Below are 2,602 nucleotides of genomic sequence, written 5' to 3'. Positions count from 1 at the left end.
CCCCAGTATTCAATCAGGTGATACTCACAAGATCTTGACTTGACTTTCTTTGAGCTGATGCAATGATCTTACTTGCTTTTGGAAGCGATCTACGTTTCCGATTATAGGAAACTACCTTGTCATTTGAAACTTTTTTGCCGGATATCTGGAAAAACAAAAACGACAAATATGAATCTCATGAGTCTGGAATGTTCCATGGAAAACTCAATTGTTCTTTCTTTCTTTCTTTCTTTCCTTTTTTTTTCTATTTCATAAAAATAAATGCTGAAAATAAAATATGAGTTAAAAAAGAGGAAAAACAAACAGATGTTTATAATTGTTTCAAATTTTGGCAAAAGAGCAGCAATTTTATGGGAAGGCGTTAGTTGATTATGTCACCCCAGAACTCAACTGGTACCTTATTTTATTGACCTCAAAGATGAAAGACAAAGTCATAAAGAACCAGAAGAAATGCCAAGTGTTTCGTCTGACAATGATCCGACCAGCTCTCACTGCCTTAAAGATTTTTATAATGAAAGAGTTTTACTCAGATTTATGTTGTTTTTTTTTTGCTATATTTTTAAAAAACATTTTGCTGAAAGCTGATCATGTGAATTGGGGGTTTCATTCATGCCCTGTCACAGATACAGTACCTTGAGGAAATACACTTACCTATTAAGAATTAACAAAGGAGGCTATGTGGACACATTCTGCCAGAGCTAGCAGCCAAACTGCAACTGTTTTTGTTTCGTTTCAGCTCATGATCTCAAATCAAGGCACTTGCTATGCAAGTACATCGCCATAATATCAATATTGCTTCACATATAACAATATCACTATGGTTTCACATATAATAATATTAAACAATATTGTTCACATATAACAATGTTAATATGAAATAAGATTACCCACAAAATTAACCCTTTTGCTATCAATCTGCTTGAAACTGCCCCTGGTTCTATGGTACAAACTTGCAGTTTAAAAGTTATCTAAATTAAAAACCTTTCATTAAAACTTTCATGCTAATTTATGTCCCAAATACCAAATTAAAATGACAAGTTATTGCATAAAATTCTTCGTTATTTTCAAAATTAATTAAAACGAATGTGATATATTTCAACAAAAATATGGTGAATGAAAAGGCCAAACAATGTAAGACACATATAACAATATAAAACAATACTGTAACAGTATAAAAAAAAATATGAAACAATATTGTTTACATGTAACAATATCAAGCAATATTGTATTTGCTGAGCAAAATTGATTTATTGTTTAACCCCTTTTGGTACCAACCTGGACGAAACCGCCTCTGGTTCTGTAGAACAAATGTCTCATTTTCAAAACCTTCCACCAAACCTTAGTCGCAATTTATGTTCCCAACACTAGCATAATGATAACTGCGACCCCAGTGTTTGACTGTTACTTATTTATCAACCTTGAGAGGCAAAGTTAACCTTGGTGGCATTTGAACTCAGAACGTTAAACGCAGATGAAATGCTGCTAAGCATTTTGGCCAGGACAGAAACAATTCTGCCATCTCACTGGGCTTATAACAAGAGCCACCGCCGCCACCATCATAATTATCAGTGCTTGTGTGGATTGGGCCGACCTTGAACACCAAATCTCTGTTCATCAATGAGGGATCATTTCATGATGTGGGATCCACTGGCCCCAACACAAAGCATGGATGAGCCAATGACAGAGTTTTTCAGCATGGTTACTGAACCCGAGAGATACAGAAGTCAAATTTCCCTCAAATACAAAAATTCTTGTTGTTGTTTAACAAGGGCTTAAACAACAACAATTTGTAATGTAACAGTGGGGCCAACAAAAGAGCTTGTATATGATCACTCAAGTTGCTGAAAATAGCAGCCAAATCTACACAAAACACATCCAACAATGTTTAGATAAAAGACAATGCAATGTAGGTGGTACTCCAGGTCACATTATGCCCGAAACACACACATACACATAAATATGATAGCTATAGTGGAATCCTTTTGATCCAAAGGTTATTTTACTGAATCTTGAGTGACCAGAAGCTAAAAAAAAACACAGGAAATTAAAATTACAGAAGTTTTTCTAAATAAAAAAAATACTAAGGATTATAGTACAAGACAAAACAGAAATTTAGAAAAAAAAAATTTAATTGATATTTAAAACAAATTCTTCAGATATGCAATTCAAACCACTTGGTGACAAAGAATAAAAATAAAAGACAACTATAAAAATGCTGCGTTACATTGTGAAAACGGAAAATAAAGACATGGTGTAAACAAAGGATGTTTTTTTTACAAGAATTTATGGCAGGAAGATGTGTGACTAGCAAAATAGAGAAAAGGCAAGGAAAAAACAAAATTTTACTGAACCACTGAAGCACGAAAAATACAGCTGAGAGCTGTATAAATGTGCGTGAATATGTGTATGTATGTATGTATGTGTATATATATATATATATAAAAATTATTTATAATTATAATACAGGGTATCTAAGAGATACCGCCACGCTGAAAAATAGCAGTCAAAATTCTGACTCTAAAACCACAATAAATGTCCACATAGTACAAGGAGCGAAGACGAAGACAAAATAAACCAGTCTTGTTATTTTTACTGGTTTATT

At 33.2% G+C, this 2,602-nt stretch overlaps 1 protein-coding gene across 2 annotated transcripts in view; it reads right to left on the bottom strand.

Annotated features, from left to right (window-relative positions):
• Positions 1-2,602, bottom strand: part of LOC106876614 (integrin alpha pat-2) — a 22,600-nt gene that overhangs the window by 3,924 nt on the left and 16,074 nt on the right. For both annotated transcript variants that reach the window (XM_014925225.2, XM_052977222.1), the window contains one exon: positions 29-145. In XM_014925225.2, coding sequence (XP_014780711.2) covers positions 29-145 — 117 coding nt within the window. The remainder of the gene's footprint in view (positions 1-28; positions 146-2,602) is intronic.

This window comes from Octopus bimaculoides, chromosome 27, assembly GCF_001194135.2.
Source record: "Octopus bimaculoides isolate UCB-OBI-ISO-001 chromosome 27, ASM119413v2, whole genome shotgun sequence".
In the NCBI taxonomy this organism is placed as follows: Eukaryota; Metazoa; Mollusca; class Cephalopoda; order Octopoda; family Octopodidae; genus Octopus; species Octopus bimaculoides.
Note: the sequence above shows the minus strand (reverse complement) of the source record. Positions and strands in the feature narration are given on the sequence as shown.